This window comes from Sesamum indicum, linkage group LG2 (genome assembly GCF_026168435.1).
Source record: "Sesamum indicum cultivar Baizhima isolate 11 linkage group LG2, ASM2616843v1, whole genome shotgun sequence".
NCBI lineage: Eukaryota > Viridiplantae > Streptophyta > Magnoliopsida > Lamiales > Pedaliaceae > Sesamum > Sesamum indicum.
The window spans coordinates 12,652,921-12,671,302 of record NC_142658.1 but is presented as its reverse complement, the minus strand read 5'-3'; the positions used below and the strand labels follow the sequence as shown (position 1 = coordinate 12,671,302).

The 18,382-nt window shown below is 35.3% G+C and overlaps 1 protein-coding gene and 1 long non-coding RNA gene across 3 annotated transcripts; both read left to right on the top strand.

Moving 5' to 3' along the window:
* Window positions 1–8,225: 8,225 nt before the first annotated feature.
* On the top strand, window positions 8,226–11,157 carry LOC105155600 (uncharacterized). Its single transcript, XM_011071494.3, has 2 exons — window positions 8,226–9,989; window positions 10,889–11,157. Exons 1-2 carry the CDS (start codon window positions 8,531–8,533, stop codon window positions 10,909–10,911), a joined length of 1,482 nt encoding a protein of 493 aa, XP_011069796.1. The 5' UTR covers window positions 8,226–8,530; the 3' UTR covers window positions 10,912–11,157.
* A 2,152-nt stretch (window positions 11,158–13,309) lies between these two features.
* On the top strand, window positions 13,310–14,901 carry LOC110011606 (uncharacterized). Of its 2 annotated transcripts, XR_002286631.2 has the most exons (4): window positions 13,310–13,529; window positions 13,629–14,057; window positions 14,130–14,269; window positions 14,341–14,901. It is a non-coding gene; the product is annotated as an uncharacterized LOC110011606 (long non-coding RNA). The 2 variants fall into 2 exon arrangements; XR_002286630.2 differs by having other exon boundaries at window positions 14,130–14,901.
* Window positions 14,902–18,382: the final 3,481 nt, after the last annotated feature.

The window sequence follows — 18,382 nt, the reverse complement described above, 5'->3', positions numbered from 1 at the left end:
AACAAAATCAGGTCTTCCTTGCTAATGGCAAGCTCAGCTTGAATAAAGTCTGCATGTGTCAACTGAGCAAAGCAGGAAGTTGCTTAAATATATAGGCTTGTCGTAACAAAAGCCTATTTACTTAGGTTAAATGATGGGTGTTGAATCCACCAAAAATAATTCCTACGACTTTTGTAGAAGTGTGAGTAGGGTCGAATCCGCAGGGATTGATTTTAAATTAATTCCTTCAAAAATAAAAATAATTAGGAGGTTTTTTATTGTGACAAAGAATAAAAATAAAAACTAAATTAAATTAAAGAGTTAATAAAATTAGAAAAAGTAAATATAAGAGAAGAGTATTCCATCTAAAGACAGGATCATGCTTAATTCTATGATCGATCATAGATGCAAAGATAACAATCATTTATGATAGATAAATTGGTTATGACCACTGGTACGACCTAACGACTTCACATTTCCTTATCTTGTGGATAATCAAGGAACATCCGTTGACTAAATCCCTAATCAATAAACAACCTTGGGAACATTCTCAAAATTTAATTTACTGACAGCATTAAAAATTAGAAAGGCCAATTCTAACCAATAAATTTCTACGAGGATTTATTTAAGTTAGATTGTGTATTGCCCACAGTATAATCGAAAATTTCTATATAATTAATTATGCTATGTTACCACTAGTTATTGAACTAAACAAAGAATTACGGATTTGCAAGTTCAATTGGCTAGGCAAATATTCTTGACAATGAATAACGATACCTATCATTCATAATTCAGATTATTTGTAATTAAAGCACAGAGAACAACACAAATACCAATATGAGTAGAAGTAGAAAGTATAAATTAGATCTCATAACTTGTTGGAATTAAGTATTCACCAAGTCTTCAACTGGAATTAGAGAACTAGCTAGACATGCTCATGAAAGAACTCATGAAAATCAAAGTAAGAAAATATTATAAAAACGCAGAAAAATAGAGAGACGAGAATTCAAGGTCTGAAATTCCCAAGAGTTAAAAAGTATCTTTTAAAGTAAATTACATCACATATACATACTAAATAGATACCTAATTCTATTAGGATTAAAAAGGTAGATCCTAATTGAACTAAACGACTAATGGAAAAAAAATATTATCCTAATTAAACTCCTCATTCATCAAAAAGGTAGTTCAAGCAGCTCCAAATTCTTGCCAGAAATCGAGTTTGTGTCTTGTCCAAATTTTCATTTTGGTTCTTCATTTCCCATTTCATTTTTCCTTAGTAAACTAATGCTGCAAAATAGTATTTAATTAGGAGCATTTGATCACAAAAGAGGTCAAAATATCACATAAAATAAGTACAAAATGTGACCTTATCATTAAATTATCTACCTATTTGCTTATTTTTTGGCCAAACTCGTGTGATAAAGCATTATTTATTATTATTTGAGTAACTGATGCTAATAGAAGATGGGACAACCTCCCCTTATCTTGCTCAAAGATTACTCCAACAACTGTAGTGAACATACTTGATCAACTTATAAGATGTGTGCTACTCCACCAAATACTTAAACAATCCTGGCATAACAGGAAAATTCAAACAGTAAATGAAACAGGAAACGACATAATTGCATGAGAAAAACATCTACAGTATTCAAGAAGAAATGGAGGGGGGAATAGAATCTAAAAGGTACCTCATGCCATCAAACAATTATCTAAAGCCCATAAGAGAGCATTTCAAAACCTCACACAGGAGGTAGCACTGAAGATGGAATATTTTCTCTTTTTAGCTGGAGGGGGAACACCCTCATCACCACTAATTGGAGGGGCCAACCTAAGAGGAAAGGCATCGTCTAGCATCTGACCCCTTGGGCCTTCTAGAGCTTTTACCACCTATGCTGTGTGAAGTAGGGCTTCTGGCAGCTCACAAGGCACCTCCTCATCTAGCTCAGAGTATCCGACAGCCCCATATGGATGTTCAATAAGGAGGTGCATTCAGTAAGAGGAGGACAGTCCACATCAGCAAACTGGGAAGGGCAGGTTTAGTAGCCATGATAATAGTACTTCAAAGCGGTGTCAAACAGCAGGCGTTTGAACTCCAAGGATTTCTTGAACTTCGCCATCCTGTTGGACCACATCTCCTCTAGCACCTTCTTTTCCTCCTCCTTCGAAAGGATAATCTTGAAATTTTAGTACTGCTTGCTCCAAGCGATAATGTAAGCTATTAATCTCAGACCTCAAATGGGTAAGGCTTGCCTCATATTTATACTCCTCCTACGCTCCCTTCTCCAGCTCCTGCAGTTTCTTCTAGGCTTCCTCTGTTGCTAATTATTTGACCTGCAATAAATCAGTAATGAGTCAATTGAGGGTAAATATCAATTTTCTTTCAGTCTTGTTGTTAATATCAGCAAATTCAGTGTGTTTTGACTAACAGATGGACTTATTTGTTAGACGGAACCAAATTTCAAGGGTGCTAAACGTAATTTCTCAAACTATAGGAGATTTACATGTAATTACACCTAATTTTAGAAAAAGAAAATGTAATTATCCCTAACTTTAATTTTTAAAGGAGATGGTAGTTTAACATAGCTGCATAATTGAACATACATCCCAAGAAATTGAAGCAAACCACGTGATAGGGGGTGAAATGGAATTGTTATCCACGTGCTCGTAGAAAAGTGAAGCTTCATCGTATGAAATAAAGAGCAAGATTTCCTTTTTCCTGGTTCTGGAAGTCAAAGCGGACGAGACGTCAATATATAAGTCGCATTTATGCTTTTAATAAATAATAATGGTGACCACTTGATCAAGGTGTCTAGAACTAGATCACTCTTTGCGGTTGACACGCTTTTGCGTACACCCTGCTGAGTTGTTCTGCTATTGTCGTGCGATCTACTATTGCTTTTATTCCTTGCACACTTTTCTTGCAGTAGCGATTCTAGAAGAGGCAAAGACCAAGTATTTTCTATGTATCCCGAAGAAGTCGTGGAGACGGTCTGAGTTTGTTAATAGATTGGTGCCCTTATATTTTTCCTCATAAAGAACATTAATTGCATGTCTAATGGCTTATTGTGAACTTTGATAAGTATGAAATACATGGATGTTAATTTATTTGTATATTAATAAGTTTCCATATTTAAAAATAAGATAAATACTATTCGGGTTTATTTATCCCTTATGATATAAGAATGAGGCAAAAATTCCCTTCTAAAAAAATTAACAAATTATTCCGTGTGTTTAGGAAAATGAAGAAAAAACACTCCTCATGCATTCTGGTGTTGCATGTCGGTTTTTTTAATTGTAAAATGACATTTATATCATTTCTTTAAAATTGTTAGATTTTAATTTTAATGTAAAGTCCAATTTAACTAGTAAATCAATAGTTTATCAAATTAAAATTAGAGACGGGGGAGGGGGAGGGGGAGGAGGGGACCGGGAGGTGACGGCACAAAGGGGGAACGAGAGGGGGCCGCCGAGGCTAGGGATGAAAGGAAGAGGCGACGGGATTAGAGTGGGAGAGGCAGCAACACTGAGTGAGAGGAGGGGTGGTGATGGGAAGGGGAGGGGGGAGGGGGGGGGGGGGGGACAACGGCGGCGGTGGTGGGCCAACATAGGAAGATGCAAGGTTGGGAAAAAAATGAAAGAAAAATAAAAAATTATATTATTATTATAATTAATATATTTATATATAAATTTTTAATATGTTATAAATATTTATTTATAAAATAATATTTTATTAATTAATGTTCATGCAAAAATGTAGGAGGGACGTGTGGATTACACTATTGGTTTTTGGGATCATTTCACAAAATATAGGGAAATAATTTGTTCATTTTTTATTTCACAGAGGGAATAAATAGCATATAGACATTATTTAAGATTAGAATTATACAAACTAGTTTTTGTAGTATGTATTTCCCACAAGCATATAAAATATTATAGTATGAGATGAAGAGAAAAAAACTTATAAAAGACATAAAATATTGTGAGTTGATGAAAAAGAAAGAAGTATTTGAGACAAAAGAAGTATGGTGTAAAATACAAAAAAATTATAATTGTGAGAATCTTAAAAATATGAAAGCTCGTAATAAAAAATAAATATGGAGAATGTGAGAGCGAACAAAAAAATAGTTATAGGATTTATTAAAATTATGAAAGTTTATGAGGGCAAAAAATATGAAGAACATGAGAGAGAAAAATGGAGTAGTGGATTGAGAGAAAAAAATTATAATTTTAAAATAATTAAAAAATATTAAAATTACTATTATCTGCAATATTTTCTTAAAGAATAAAATGAATGAATTGGTAAAATGGGACAATAAAAAATTTGTACGATCATTAAGTTTTCTTTTATTATAGTGAAGATTCCTTTATAAAGTTATAGGTTTTCCTTTGAGGATGTGTTAGTATAATATACCTCAACACTTTTTTGTGTAAATTAACCATTGAATAAGAGATGTACTTAAATTTTGCCACTACAATTTCAAAAAATATATTTATAATTTTACAAAGAATGGTGAATGTTTGTGTTAATTATACCAAATGTAAGGAGATGTTAATATGAAACAATGATGTAATATTGAATATTTTGTTATTTTTTGTAAAAAGATTTGAATGTCGTAGAATAAAATGGCCCAAACCAATTATGGCCTGCGCCCTTCAAAACTATTGGACGGTTGAATCACTTATGTCCGCAATAGGCCACCTGACCACCAACCCAGCCCACCAAGGTTTGACCCGCCTGCTGCCTTATTAATACCCTCTCTCTTCATTCACTCCAACCCTAACTCTAATCCCCCTCACCCTGCGCCGTCTGTCTCTCTCCCTTCTCCCTAAATCGACCCTTTGGGTCTCCCTTCTCCCTCGTTTTCTTCTGTGACTGTTCCTTCTTCGATGGTTGTTATCAGCCATTTAATGGCTAGCCTCTTTAACTGACTGGTGAAAATAGTTTGGTGGATAACAGAAATAACCCCATCTTCTTCCTCCTCCCCTTTTCTGAAACTTAACCAGTTCTTCATGCTCTAAAGTTTGAAAGGACTAGGTTAACTAATAGCCTTAGTGGCCTAGTCTTGGTGAGTTTGTGATAAAGCCTTAGTGACAGTCCTTGAAGGTTATGATTTTAAGCTTTCTTGGCTCTGTGATTTCAAGCAACCGTGTGGTTTGAAGGGTTGTGGCCTTTGGCCTTTGTGTCTACTGGATCTTGGCTATCTGAGCCTTTATCCCTGGTATTTGTTATATGCATTATATCTCTTTGATTCTGCAATTCTTAGAATTAAGTATCGTGTTATTCCTTTTACTTGTAAGATTTGCTGTAATTTTGTATAGGGATTTGTTTAACCTTAAAGGCCTGTAATAATTTTTTAAATCTCTGTATTATTTATTGGAGCTGGTGACCGATCCACACCTTACAAATGTGATTAATTACATATTATTGTTCTCTCTAAAAATAATTAATTACAATATTAAAAACTGATATTAGCATCAATGCATGCATTGGAAGAAAACAAATGGAAGGAAAATGGATCATATTGTAAAAGTATGAAAACAAACATAAAAGATAATGATGCGACAAATCATCAAATCACGAGAACTTTAAAGTCGTCACCAGAAATATATATTAATTAATAATTTTAATTTTGTTACAGTACAGTTATTAACGAGAAGACAACAGAAATATATCGAAGACAATTGTCTATTGTCAGTTAACCAACTGTACATATATGAAAATAACTTATAGTGAAAACTTCATACATAATTTTGTGTTCACTAATTTTTACTATTGCCGGTTTTCACAAAATAATTATCACTGTTAAAATAATGAAATTCATTTTTGTGGAGAAAATAAAAATTCTCATAGGTAAATATATATACTATATTGTTCCAGAAAACAACGATTATTTAAAGAATTTGGGGTGAGTGTTTAAGGTCCTTGTTACTCGGCCAATGCTTTAGGTAATCCCTCAAAGATGTATCAGCTCCTTCAAAACAAGATTGCATTAGGGCCAAGGGGATTCTGGTGATGGCTTTTTGACGCTTAAGTCAGTATTGAGTTTAAGGTCTCTGTCAGAAATATAGTAAATAAGTGTGGCAGCAAAAGTTGTAGAAACTTGTTTATATTTGTGAAGTTGATGGATATCAAGCATGTAATTTTGTATGATTATTTTCTAGATTCACATCTTAGTTTCAAAATTAAATGTGTAGAAACAAAAATAAAAAATTTCAGCACAATGACAACCTTTCGTTGCCGCCCCTACTGGATGGTACTGGCCGACAGGTGCACCAACGCGTTGCCTGGCTAGCACGCCTGCTGGCATGTGTGCTAACAAGGATAGCAACGCAGACGACTACGTATGCAAGCGTAGGCCTGCTATGCCTAAGCACGTGGCCGTTGACACTTGACAGCTATGCGGGGATAGGGGCGCCTATGCGTGCTTGCATGACGATCGAATGACTAGGTCCTCTTTCACATTTTTTTCAGAAATTGGATTTTTTGGAGTTTTCTACATGTTTTCTGAAATAATTAATTTTTCGTATTTAATTTTGGATTAATTGAATTTCTCTAATAATTAATTTGCTAAGTTACTTTGGTGTTATTTATGCATTTGATGTATTTGGGAAGGATATCTATTAGGTTACAATTTGAATTTGTGTTGTCTGGATGTATTCATGTGTTGTGATATTGGATATCGCTATGTTATATATTTTGGTTAGCATGATTGAGAATAATTATGCAATGATGTCAGTTAAATTGGCATTGGATGATGACTAAGCTCTTAATTGAATGATGGATTTTACTTTCTTTTTGAGTTGAGCCTGCGTGCATCTTGTTTTTTTTTATTCTCATCTCCTATTTTATGTTTTGTAAGAATGAGGTTTGTTTTCCCTGTCCATTGATGTATTTATCCCAATTGTTGATCGGGTTTCCTTTACTATGTAAAGAGTGTAGTTAGGTTCTTTCGTGAGGTTTTGTATTTCATATGTAATAAGCCAGCTCATAGAGGAGGAGACCCATGTTAGACAGAGGCCCAAAGTGAAAAATCGAAAAGAATCAAGAGAGTTTATAAGGCCCATTAGCGTGATAATGCATATATATTTTTTTAATTGTGTAGGGCCACCTTAGACAGGATAGAGATCCACTATAGGATCAGTGGGTTGCATAGGTTGGGCCTGTGATCATCCAACAAGAGTTATGCTATATTTTATTTGCACGCGACTCATTAACTTAATGGTTTATGAAATTTTTACGCATGTAATACATTAGCATAATGAGGTTCCGGTCAATTATTAATCAAACTCTCACTTAGTCGGACCAAGTTGAAATATTAGGCCTATGATGGTTTTGATTTGTCCAAGCCTTCCATCCACAATAATGAGGTGAGAAAGCTACTTGGCTACCCAAATATGGTCTTAATATTTGTGGCACATTTGGAATAGAAGAAAATTGAACTATTATTATGAACAAAGGAATACGGTCACTATTTTCGTATCTCACAAGTCCGGGGGGAGGGGGCCGAGGGGCACAATTGAGGTATGATTTGGTTGATAGTAGGACCTAACATTGAGTAGCATGATTGACTTGAAAACCACGAAATTATGTTTGGATTACTACATATCTAGAATTACTACATATCTAATTTCCATCAAATTTGTTTGGCTCGAGTATAGAGGTTAGTGGATTACTACATATCTACAATTAACAGGAAAAGATCTTAGTAAATTATTATAATATTTTTTTTCAAGTTAAAACTTTGTCTTTAGTCATTAACATCTCTTACTATTTCTACAAAAAGTCTATTACTCTCAAATGGGGTTTTGAAAAATCATTTTCTAGTGGACTTGGGGTCCACAAAATTCTCCATGCCCCGCTTTTATGATTAATAAGAAAAATAGCCTTGTAGGGAGGTATTCAATATATTTTCTCCTTAGATAGGTGGGTAAATTACTACATTTTGAAAACACATGAGAATAAATTGCTATTTTATTTTTTATTAAGGATTTGTTTGCCTATTTTCAATAACACAGTAAGAGAAAAAAAATAAACGTGTGATTCACGAAACACATCAACGAAGTATTTTACTTTATTTCTAATAATATAAGAAAATAAATTATTATTTTTTTTCATAGTGCATAAATTGTTATTTTATTTTTAATAGTGAATAAGTTGTCCATTTTATAATTATGAGTTCTGCTGCTATTGTAGTCTTTTCACCCGACTATCTCGAGTCCCTATCATCATGAATGATGACTGGTGTAAAGGAAAATTGTCTTTGCATGGCTTCATCCGCCCTTAAATACACATTGATTCGTTCAATAAAGCAACAAAATTAAGAGTAACAGTGAGTGGTTTTACCAAATTTCTGCAACAATTCTCCCAACAACTTTCCCCTGTTCCTCTCGCATACATACGAGACAAGTCCACACACACGGAGAGTATGTGAGAGGAATCAAAAACCGCGACGATTTCAAGGATACTTCCTTCAAGGTCCGGATTTTAAAAGGGTACTTGGTTCTTGACTGGTTTGGTTTGATTTTTGAAGTTCAAGTTGGGGAGGCATTCATGGTCGACGGAGCGAAGAAAGAGTACCCATCGCTTCCACCAGACTACGTTTCGTTAGCCCAACTCCAAGAGCGATGGATCCAAAGGCAACAGGAAAAGAAGCTGAAAGATAAACTAGAAGAGAAGGAAAAAGACAGAGAAGCGAGGACCCAGAAAAAAGAAGACCCATCGCTTCCACCAGACTACGTTTCGTTAGCCCAACTCCAAGAGCGATGGATCCAAAGGCAACAAGAGAAGGAGCTGAAAGATAAACTAGAAGAGGAGAAAAAGGAAAGAGAATCGGGGACCCAGAAGCGGGATCAGGATCAGAGAGGGGTGGAGAATGATAGGCGTGGAAAAATGGGGGATGGGTCTCTAAGAGATGTGCGTTGGAGAAGAGTGGAAAAAGATGGGCGGGAGATGGGCGTGGCCGAAGTGAAAGGAACGGGGAAGGAGATAGAACTTGGTGGTTTTGACAGCCTAGAGGAAAGGACGAAGAAAAATAAGGAGGAAAAGAGGAATTTCGAGAAAAAGAAATCTGCAGTCGATGGGGAAATGGGAAAGACTGAGGGAGATGGGTGTCCAGAAGTGGAGATAATTCCCAGAAATGAGGTGAAGGTGGGAATTCCCGGGGTTTTGCGTGGGGAAAGCAGTAGAAGAGATGAGGGTTATGGTGAGTTGAAAGGAATTCAGGAAAGAATGAGTGTGTCGAAAATGGATGTTATGCCCAGAAATAGAGTGAGGGAGGAGATTCCCAATGTGAAAAAACTGGCGTCTAGAAGTGGGCTAAGGAGAAATGGTGATGACAGGGGATTTGGTTATACGAGTAAAAAAGAGTATAGAGTTAAACTTGATGGGACTGGAGTAAAATTGGCTTCGGAAAAGAAAATGGAGGGTGAAAAAGAGTATGATAAGAAGGGAAGAGGGAGGAGAAATGGTGGCAATGTGGAGACTTATTATCAGTTGAAGGAAAGTAGAGCTGGTGTGAATTGTAATGAAGTGGAACTGGAATCAGAAAATAAGGCAGAGGATGAGAGTTTAGAAGTTTGTGGTGAAACAGGTGGTCTGAACGGAAGAAATGGAAATGGATTCTTGGGGCAAAACAACAACCTGAGAAGCAAGATTGGAGAGCAAAGAGTTGCAGGGGAAGGCTTGAATGATAATAGGTTAGAATCTGGGAACAAGGTTGAAGGTGAGCTTCTAGATGTGGAGAGTGCCAAAAATGGTGAAAACAGAAGAGGCCAAAATGGATCTGAGAGATATGGGAACTGGAGGGGGAACACTGGACGAAAGATTGGGGTTTCAGCTTTTATTGATTGGAAAGCAGATAATGTGAGATCAAGGGTGAAAGCGACCAGGAGCTACGCGAACTCAGGAAGATATAAGGATAGCTGGAAAACAAAACCGAGAGAGAGTCGTATGATGTGGGTGAGAAAGGAAGAGAAGTTGGGTACAGATGCTGCTGAAGTTGGCTCCTCTGGTATCCATCTTTGTACAACCAATCACTGTGACTAATTTTAGTTTAATTCGCTCCATGCATGCTATGATGCTATGTCAAACTTCAGTTGAATACTAAATTGTTGAGAGTTAAAATTGCTTTTTCCCACATGCTTCAGTACTTGTATTATGAGGTTAGCAATTGTCTGTGCATTTATTTGCAGTAAACACTAGATTGATTGAAAAAGATGGCAAGCAAGGGGCTAAATACAAGACATACAATCAGGTCCCGGAACTTGAGTAAATTGTTTAGGTTTGATGAGACAACTCAGTGGTTGAGTATAGATCAGTTCTGTTTAAGCGAATGCTAGCTTTATTTGAACACAGCTTTCAGTTAGTGTTCTAGGATCTATCTTCTACAGCTTATTTAACAAGAGGTTCAGTTGGGAGTGGGTACAGATTGATCCTTCAAATATTTTTCCATGCATATACCACATCTTCACATGATGTAACTTTAGTTTTCCATTAGCCATAAGCATTCAATATTACTTGAATAAACAACTATGTAATACAAATTAGTGACAATGGAAAAGATCAATGGTTGTGATGGTGGGGGTCGATTGTGTGTCCGAAGCAGGGCAGTGCTGTGCGTCTAGGTTTCAGCAGGAGATCCCACTTTAGCATTACACATTGTTATCATATGCACGCGTGTATTGTTGCATGTTTTGCAAACCATTTCAGTATGTGTGCCTACATATATATGATATATAGAGGCTGATATGGAGGTAGATAAATACATTGGTTTTGCCTGTACTCTTTACATTTTCTCATGCTGCCTATACTTCCAGGCATCTTGGTTTGAAGTAGCAGAATGTTTCTAATTCGATAATCTCTGAAATGCTTGTAGAAGAAAAGTCACATTTATTTCATTGTTTTTGCCAGGAATTTCAGCGGATCAGGAGTAACTATAGCCCACAACAAGAAGGCTTTCTGGATTTTTGTAATGTCTATCAAGATGACGGCTTTTGCTGAAAGCCTCACTTCTGTTGTTTCTCACCATGGTAACGGATAAAATATGATCTTTATACTGCTATTCTCCACTTGTAACGAGGTTTTATCCGGGACTAACATATCTCATAGTTCTGTCTGTTCACTATTCTCTATATACTTTAGAAATATAAAATATATGCCGAACATGTTTTTTGTGCTCAGTGTCTGTGATCTCCAATACGTTTACGCGTATATTGCTTAGAATGATAATTTGATGATACTTGCAGTTGAACTAAGGTATGCGGTGGATCATAGGATTGTAATTCGAAGTAACTGGTGTTTGGTGTGCATAACTAAACTTGAAACACTGTGTTGACATACACTCTCATGCTTTCTCCATCAGTATAAGAGCTGAGTGTCTAATTTACCTTGGTAAAATTTCAGACTAAGATGAGAGGAAGGAAAAAGATGAACAATTGTGCTTGCATTTTAGCAAATAAGACATGTTTGTCTTGCTCTTCTTCCTTTTGCTAACGTATTTTACTGTGACTCATGATATGAGATTTTGGGCTCTACTGCAATTTTGATTCTGTAATTTTAGGTGTTTGCTGCCCGTCATGCTGAACAATTATATTATTCTCAATATATTTTAGTATTTTGCACATTAAATCATCAACAAATTATTTCATTATTTTTATAAGAGTATAAATTAATATATATATATATAGTAGATACACAACTATATAATTTAACCAACTCATTTATGCTTTTGAAAAAATAAATTGACAAATATATATGCTTAACCAAAAGTTAAAACATTCTTAGAAAAAAATGAATAAATATATTTTATTTTTTTTAAAATATATTAAAAGATCCAATACGTAATTATTCATTTTTATCTAAAAGAATAATAATCAATAAATTAATCTTATTACCAAATTCATAAAAGACTTTTAATGAATTTTTTTTGTGTATTTATTGAACTCAATCATTACTTAAAAAATAATAAAATTTAAACTATTTAACTCACTAATTATATTCTACTTTATTATAATTAAAAGATACTTTTTTTTCAATTAAGAAAATTTTAATTGAACTTAAAATGCAAAATTGTTAAAAAAGAATTCTTTAAACTATGTATATAATACATATTGTTCAAAAATATAGTTTTAGGGGGGTAAGTGTCGTATTTGTTAGCTTAAAGCGGTAAAATTTACATCAAGAATAGTTGAGGAAATCAAAGTGTATTTTACCTTTGGTGATTTGATAAGTTATTTTTGCAAATTTCATGATTTGATAACATAATTTACTCTAAAGTTGTAAATCTATTGGAAATTTGTAGTTGCAAATCAAGTGTCAACTTAGATTTGAGGACATATGTGACTTGCATGTCAAACTTTTTTAGCAAATTATGTTTGCGAATTTTACAAATATAATGGATCAAATCGCAAGTTTTATTTCTTAAAATACTGAAACATCAAACACAGAATTATGGTATCAAAGTTGCAATAAGTCAGAGATTTTTCACTTAGCATAATCAGATTAACCCAAAGAATCACTAAGTCACGCCCATCTCAAAGGCAATGCAACAAGGAAGCCCACTCAGATATTCTCTTGCCAGTACCACTTACATATATACATATGTTAGAATTGTTTATGATAGATTAATGCCACTTTTAGCTTGATCCTAAAAATAAGGAAACAAATGTATCGTCATTTAAGGGAAGGTAAAGCAATGAAAAGAACAGAGAACAATTTCAAGAAAACTTCACCTTTCCTAGCTCCAATAGCAAGTCTTCAATCTTAATTCTATTGCTATGTTTCTCTTTCTATTGATATTAACAAAGTGTGTGTATTTCCAAAATTTTGAAAAAGCTGTTGTGAATTTTCAATTCTAGAAAAAATATTGTTTTGCGTATTTGATTTTCTGCATTAGCTTTCCTAAAGTTGAGTAGCCTTTTTTGGGCTGAAGTTACACTTTGTTGGCTAAACTTTTTTAAAATATTTTACAAACTCCTATATTTTATAAGATATTTTAGGAGTTTATAAAATATTGCTTCTTATTTTAAAAATAGATTCTTAAAGCGTTTGTATAAAGTAATATATATATATATATATATATATTGAGAATAAGTGATGAGATTATATTAAACTCAACAACCATTCGAACTACATTGTTGACTGTTCAAACCAAATGAAATGAAAACACAAGGCAAACAAGAAAACTAACACCTACACGTAATTTATAGGAACCTAGAGATATAATAAAACATCCTAACCTAGACGTGATTGGACAATCCAATAATTATCTAGTAATGACCAAGCTTTCCTCCAAACATCCAATAGATGTTGGTGTTGTCCCTCCATAACTCGTTTACATCGTCTACCAGGATGGTGTTGCGGGGTTCTCAAGTTTTTGGTGAGTTTGTTAACTGCCATTTGCGGCAGCGTGAGGGTTCTGCGGATAGTGGGGATTTGGCTCAATAGGGTCACAATTCTTTGGGACGGTTGATTCCGCTAGCTCTTCATTCAGTTGTAGACATGAGACCTTATGAGGTGGCAAGCAATGTTGGTAATAATGGTGTATAACATGGTACAGCTCCTTCTGTATTCTGATTTATTTCTTTTATGCTTTTTCGATTTATATATATATATATATAGGATTGTGCTAACATACCTGTACCCTCTACAGTCAATATGTTCAACAAGTTGCTGCATGACAAGGCTCTGGACGAAGGAAAAAATTCCTAGGACTGGCTCTTCGTCTAAGCAAGTCCCTCTTTAACTCCAGCAAGCTCAGCCTCCACTATGTGATCGTAAAGGAAAAGGCCAAACAGAGCCTATTTCAACTCCTGCCAAGAAGGCCAAAATCTCCACCGGTTCCCTAGCTCCTCCGGCTCCTAAGCCATCCATGAGCGCTGGTACTCCCCACCCATCTGATGTGAAAATCAAAGGGGAGAAACTGATTTTTGATGAGGTCTCCTCCTTGCTGAAGGAAGGGGATGAGGGCAGTCTGGCAGTTGATTTTCTAAAAGGGCTCCTTTCTCCACCTGACAAAGTCTTCCTCGAGGCTTTTCCTCGTGATCAAGCCATGAACTCACTAGCTTCTCATATTAGTAAGGTAAGAAGTAAGAAATGAAAATGTTTAAATTTATTATGTGTAGACTTGATAGACCCTTAACCTGTTTTGCAGGCTGCCCTAATGGCCGGAGATTTGTTTAGCTAGTTGGAACGAGGAGAACCTGCTGCTGCGGAGGCCTAGAGGAAGGTGGAGGAGGAGAGAGAAATACGGAAAAAGGAACCCAAGCATGAAGTCAACCTAGTTCACTTAAGGTAAGAGATATCAAGTCTTTATGAACGTCTAGAGCAGGCGGTACTCAAGCTTCAAGATTATCCTTCTACAGAGGAGGGGAAGCAAAAATTGGAAGAGCTATGGTCGAGCCGAATGGTCGAATTCAAGATCCATGGAGTTTCCACGTCTCCTCTCAGATAGCGCCTTGAGTACTATTACCATGGATATCAGACTTGTGCTTCCCAATTCACATATGTCGATTATCTTCCTCTAACGCTCCTATTGACTTCCTGGATATTCACACGGGATTGGCCGATGCACCTAAGCCGTACAAGGAAATTCGTCGTGAATTGCCAGATACCCTACTTCATGCTCCCAGGGAAGGTGAGGCCCCAACAAACCCCATGGATCAAATGGTGGAGGATGTCTTTCCCCTCAAAGCGGTCCCTCTTGTTGGTGATGATGAAACCGCTCCTCCTCATCCTGACAAGTAAATTAGCTTTCTGCCATTAACATGAACAAATATATTTTTTGTTAACATTTCCTCCCGTGAGGCTATCGAAATGCCCTCTTGTGGGCTCTAAATGTTTATTTTGGATCCTTGATGCCCCCTGGATTCCACTCTTTTCTCTTTTTTCTTGCTTAATGGTTTATGCAGTTTTATTTTTTTGTCTTTTATTGCTCCTATGTATATGGCTGTATAAAAATGTAGCTCTCATGCTTGTGTTAATAGGTTTTCTGTAATAGTTTAGGATAATCTTAAATAGGGAAAAGGTAGATAGGATTCTCCACCTCCTGCATGCTAATTATAGAAGATGTCTTATGCCCATAAAATGGTACGATAGAGGTCTGGTGCAATGATCTAGAAAACATGATCCAATATAAAAGAAGGAATACTGGGATATTTTGCTTATTTGTTCCAGGTGTTCCTATTTATCAATAGGAAGAATGTCAGCAAGAGAAAATATATATCTCTATAAAGCAAACCATAATATTTTGTGACTTATGGATTCTTAAGAAGCAAGTGGGGTAAAAATAAATAACTATATTGTAGGCATTTGTTTGTTAAGAGTGTGTCAGTTGAAGTGATGAATATGGTTTGCGCCAATGAGGCAATTTAAGGAAGACATGCGCCAACAAGGCGACTTTAAGTAAAGTATGCGCCCAACAGGGCATCTCAAAAAAAGCGTGCGTCAGTAACGCAACGTTAAGTAAAGTATGCACTAGCAAGGCGACTTAAGAAAAGTATGCACCAGCAAGGGAACTTAAGTGAATCGTGCGGTAGTAGGGCAACTTAAATAAAGTATACGCCAGGAAGGCAACTTAAAAAAAGTGTGTGCCAACAAGGCAACTTAGGCAAAGCGTTCACCCCTAGGACAACTTAAGTAAAGTATGCGCCAGCAAGGAGGCGTAAGTAAAGATAACTGCCAACTAGTGCAGTTAGCTGTATTCGTAATCTCATCCTGCAAGTGTCACTAGAAGGAGAGCAAGAAACGTATTTCTATTAAGAAGAGAATATTTGATTACACTAGTAAGCATTTATAAATAGAGAAATTTCAGGAGTAAAACTTCTTGAGATTGCAAGCATTACATGGTCAAGAAAGTTTTCTGCGATCAGTACTTTCATGCTCGTATGCTCCAAACTTAATGATTCGAATGACTTTATAAGAGCTTCCTTAGTTGGGTGCTAATTTTTCTATTGGTCCAAGGGCAGCAGCTTGTTGGAGTACTAAGTCTGCCACTTGGATTTCTCTCCTTTTAACTTGTAAGTTGTAAGCACTGACTACTCTCTGCTTGTATTTTTCTATGGGGGTATGAGCATCCTCTTGAACTCGTCTATCAAGCCCAAAATTGGCTCGAAGCAAGTTGTCATTATTTTCCTGCTCGTAATGTTGTATTATGAAGGTTTCCAACTCAGCTTCAGCTGCAATAACAACTCGTGACCCATATACCAGGTTGAAGGAGTTTCTCCCATAGTGGATCAAGGGGTAGTTCCATATGACCACAACACGCCAGATAACATGTCTATCCACTGTCCACCTACTTACTCCAGCTTCGTTTTGATTCCTTGTACGAGGATGCGATTAATGATTTCGACTTGCCTGTTGGCTTGAGGATAGGCTACGGATGTGAAGTGTTGTTGGATGCCCAATTCTGCACACCAATCTTAGATTTTCGAACCCTGAAATTGATTATCATTGTCAGAAATAATAACACGAGATAAACCATACTTATAGATTATATTTTTCCAAAGAAATTTTATCACTTCACTTTCGGTGACTCTGGATAAGGGTTCCGCTTCTACCCACTTGCTGAAGTAATCTACTTCCACGAGAAGGAATTTACGCTGTCCTTTTGCGGTTGGGAAGGGGCCCACTATCTCTATTCACCATTGGAAGAACGCACAAGGTGCTGATATGGCCTTAAATGGTTCGGCTGGGACATGAATTAGTGGGGCATGCTTTTGCCATTGCTCACATCTTTTTGCTCAATTTATGGTGTCCTTCTTGAGAGTCGATCAAAAATATCATGCTCGCAAAGTTTTGTTTGCCAGAGCTATGCCACCTATGTAAGATCCACAAGCTCCTTCGTGTATTTCCTGCAATGTGTTTCTACTTTCCTCCGTTGACAAGCATCAGAGGTAAGGCTGGGAGAATCTACGCTTATATTATTGTAGTTTGAAAAGCAAATTATATTATTGTAAACACTTTTACTTTTGTAAATGGTCATATTAAACAAATTAAATAAATAAATAAACAATAGCATCAAGGTTTAAGAAAACTGTAGAAATTTTGCTACAAATAAACACGGAGAAAAGAAAATTAATTTTTTATTTAAAAATCAATTAATAAGAGAATTTGTTATGAAAAAAGACCAGGTTTTGATATTATTTTAAATTTCTTTTTCTTTCTATTTCTCATCTTTCTTATAACTGATTAACAGAAGTTCCTATGTACTTTAATATAGTTTATGAGCAAGATGAATTATATAAACAAACCATACATTTAATTAATTCTTTTTTTTTATTCTTATATAGGGTTAGATATATGTAAAAGTTGACCCCTATTCAAAACTATTATGTTTTACCCATTAAAAATAAAAAAATTATTTTGTGTAAAAGATTTATTTATAGTATACCATATATTATAAAAATTTATTTAATCTAAAGAAAATATAAAGCCGTGCATATATAGCACGAGTTTCTACATTAATTTTTAGAATTATAAAACTAAATTAATTTGTACAGAACCAATAATACTATTCCCAAATTACATGACTGGAATTACAATTTTTCCCATTTGATATATATCGATGCTTATAGGAGAAGCAGGAGGGACGACTGATGTATCCTACAGTTACATGAAACCTTCAAACATTATCAAATCATGAGAAGATCCATTGTAATAATTAATCTGGTGAATACAATCAAAATAATAATCATTTAGGCCAAAGTAAAACCATGCATGCTATTAATAATCATGAAGCAATATTATGAATTAAAGCAAGAATCTCTATTCCTCATGCAATCTTCTATAAACCCTCAAATGATTTAGTAAATACATGTATATAATATATATATATATAGGATTAAATGCAATTTACTCCCTATAACATATAAAATGACCAAAATAAATCTTTATGAAATAAAAAAAAAATAGCAAATTATCTCCCCGTATTTCAAAAAATGAAGCAATTTACCCCTTGTCAATTGCTTAATTTTTCAAACATAGGGAGTAATTTACTATTATATTTTTCACAGGAATTTTTCGCTCATTTCTCATATTACAGGAAGATATATTGCATAATTTCTTATATTATACATATATATAATATGATTCTTGAAATTTTAATTATTTCTGTATTATAAATTTGTAATGATTTCAGGAATTTAATCTCCAATAAATTTGCCAGATCATGGAGGAGTATTAGTTAACAATATGTAAGTTACATATCATCACAAGATTATGTTCCTCTTATGACCATACTCTCAACTTCTTTATAGAGAAAGGAAAAACAAGAAGATCATCTCCAGCCACTGCTTGAGGTGTTCCGTTCTCCCTGAAGCAACACTCCGCCGACCTTCAACAATGCCGGGTGATGGAAGCAACAGCAGCAATAGCAATGGAGACGTAAACGAGCCGCAGCCGCATGCA

What these genes read in the sequence shown, in the direction of transcription:
- LOC105155600 (XM_011071494.3), top strand. Translation starts at nt 8,531, where the DNA reads ATGGTCGACGGAGCGAAGAAAGAGTACCCATCGCTTCCACCAGACTAC. An exon ending in TGCTGAAGTTGGCTCCTCTG is followed by an intron (nt 9,990 to 10,888) that starts GTATCCATCTTT and finishes TGTTTTTGCCAG; the next exon opens with GAATTTCAGCGGATCAGGAG.